Source organism: Phalaenopsis equestris, unplaced genomic scaffold (assembly GCF_001263595.1).
Source record: "Phalaenopsis equestris unplaced genomic scaffold, ASM126359v1 Scaffold221382, whole genome shotgun sequence".
Classification (NCBI taxonomy): Eukaryota; Viridiplantae; Streptophyta; class Magnoliopsida; order Asparagales; family Orchidaceae; genus Phalaenopsis; species Phalaenopsis equestris.
The window spans coordinates 1-2050 of record NW_018239603.1 but is presented as its reverse complement, the minus strand read 5'-3'; the positions used below and the strand labels follow the sequence as shown (position 1 = coordinate 2050).

Below are 2050 nucleotides of genomic sequence, written 5' to 3'. Positions count from 1 at the left end.
AATCAGTGAAGATTGAAAAGTATATAACTTTTTTTGCAGATGAAACTAGATTGGGGCATTTACGTACATAACATTCAATTCTTATGTATTAACATATGTAGCACCTAAACATTCACATTTACATGCATGCTCAAATATTTACCATCATATCAAAAATATCACCATCACACTTTCTTAAAGGTGAAATACACCTTTTTCATGCATAGGTTCATGACACTATGTTTTATAAGCGTAAATATCAAATCTTTTGGGTGTTGTTTATGTAAATACACTAGAATTGTGTGGTTATGTTTGTAAATTTCGCAACTTGATTTCAAATGTTTAATTGTAGAGTGCCTGTTTCATCACAGTTATGCTTTTAAAAAGCACAGTACTTCCAACACTTTTTCACTGTTCTTTTCTTTTCTTGTCATCCTGGAAAGTAGTTAGACTTTCTTGTCATCCTGACATGAAGTAGAATTAGGAACATAGAAATGCTGTTTTTGATGAGAATTGGTGAAATATAATTCAGTCATCAAGTGCTAGAAAAAAACAGAAAGCAAAAATAAAATATAAGGTGCACTCACGCACATTCTTCCTAATTCCTGTGCATTTACATGTCTAACACACTGTTTTCTTTTATACATTTATACTCTCCGAACAGGTCACATCGCATCAAAAATATTATCATTTTAACTTTTAAAAATTGAAATACACCTTTTCATGCTTATGCTTATGTAGGGTGGCATGTATTTAAAAATCGAAAATTAGCTGCTAGATGAGTTGATTCATAGGAAATGAGTGGGATGCATGTAAATCTTTCAAAAAACAAAAAAAAGTAAATGAATAAAAAACAACAAAAAAGTATTTTATAGTGATGATTATGTCTCATTGCTACTGCTGCACTTTTTTTTTTTATTATTATAAATTTTTTTTGACTTGATTGTAGAGAAGTACAGCCTTAAATCCTCTAATGCTACCTAAAGAAAACGGCCCTTTCATTATAAAGAGAAAACTGTTACAGCCGAAAATACTATATAATCTCTGAAACAAGCTTAATAAAACTACCCACATACATTAGATACCTTCCGATTACTCTGTGACAGTCTCCACAACTCAAGAGGTCTAAACATTCTCGACATAGTTTTATGTTCAAGTAGTAATTAGTCTTCATTTTTTATCACTTCAATTTAGGGCATGTGCATACATATCACAATGTTCTAATGCATTTACATATCTCACACCTATACTGTCATATTTCACGGCTAAACTGGCATATTACACTCATTGCACTCAAATTCTTAATAACAAATAAAAAGTAATACTATTTGCACTTTTTAAAAGTTAAATAGACCTTTCCATGCAAAGATTTAAAACACCAGAGTGTTATGTGTGTAAATATGAAAGTTTAGAAGTGAGATATGTAAATATACAAGTATTTAGTGGTATGTATGTAAATCTTCCATTTGATTTTTCTTATAAAGCCCAAACAAAAGCCACCCATATAATTCTTAATGAAGCAGGCACCTCTTGTCAACAGGTTGTTTCTACTCGGCCTCGAGAAGTTTGGAAAAGGCGACTGGAGGAGCATATCGAGAAACTTCGTCGTGTCGAGGACACCCACACAGGTCGCAAGCCACGCACAAAAATACTTCATTCGCCTCAATTCGATCAATCGAGATCGGCGTCGGTCGAGCATCCACGACATCACCAATGTGAATAATGGAGATGTACAAACTTCTTCCCAGGGGCCTATAACTGGTCAGGGAATGGTGAATTGTGCACCACCTGTAGGATCCTTCATTAATCCGCCTCCATTACAACCCAATGTAGCTGCCATGGGAATATATGGAGCGCCTGTGGGGCATCCAGTTCCAGGCCACATTGTTTCTGCTGTTGGAACTCCAGTTATGCTTCCTCCTGGCCATGCTCCTTATGTTCTGCCGGTCGCTTATCAGATTCCTCCAACAATGCATCAATAGGGCTGAGTCAACTCAGTGTATATTTTTCGAAGCAGATGGCTCGATGAAGAAACAAAATTTGGGAGCTGATGTATTAGTTGGTGAGTTCA

At 35.1% G+C, this 2050-nt stretch overlaps 1 protein-coding gene across 1 annotated transcript; it reads left to right on the top strand.

The window, feature by feature from the left end:
• Positions 1-1423: 1423 nt before the first annotated feature.
• Positions 1424-2044, top strand: LOC110037573 (transcription factor MYBS1-like). The gene has a single exon (XM_020742246.1). It carries the CDS (start codon positions 1494-1496, stop codon positions 1959-1961), a length of 468 nt encoding a protein of 155 aa, XP_020597905.1. The 5' UTR covers positions 1424-1493; the 3' UTR covers positions 1962-2044.
• The last annotated feature ends 6 nt before the right edge of the window (positions 2045-2050 follow it).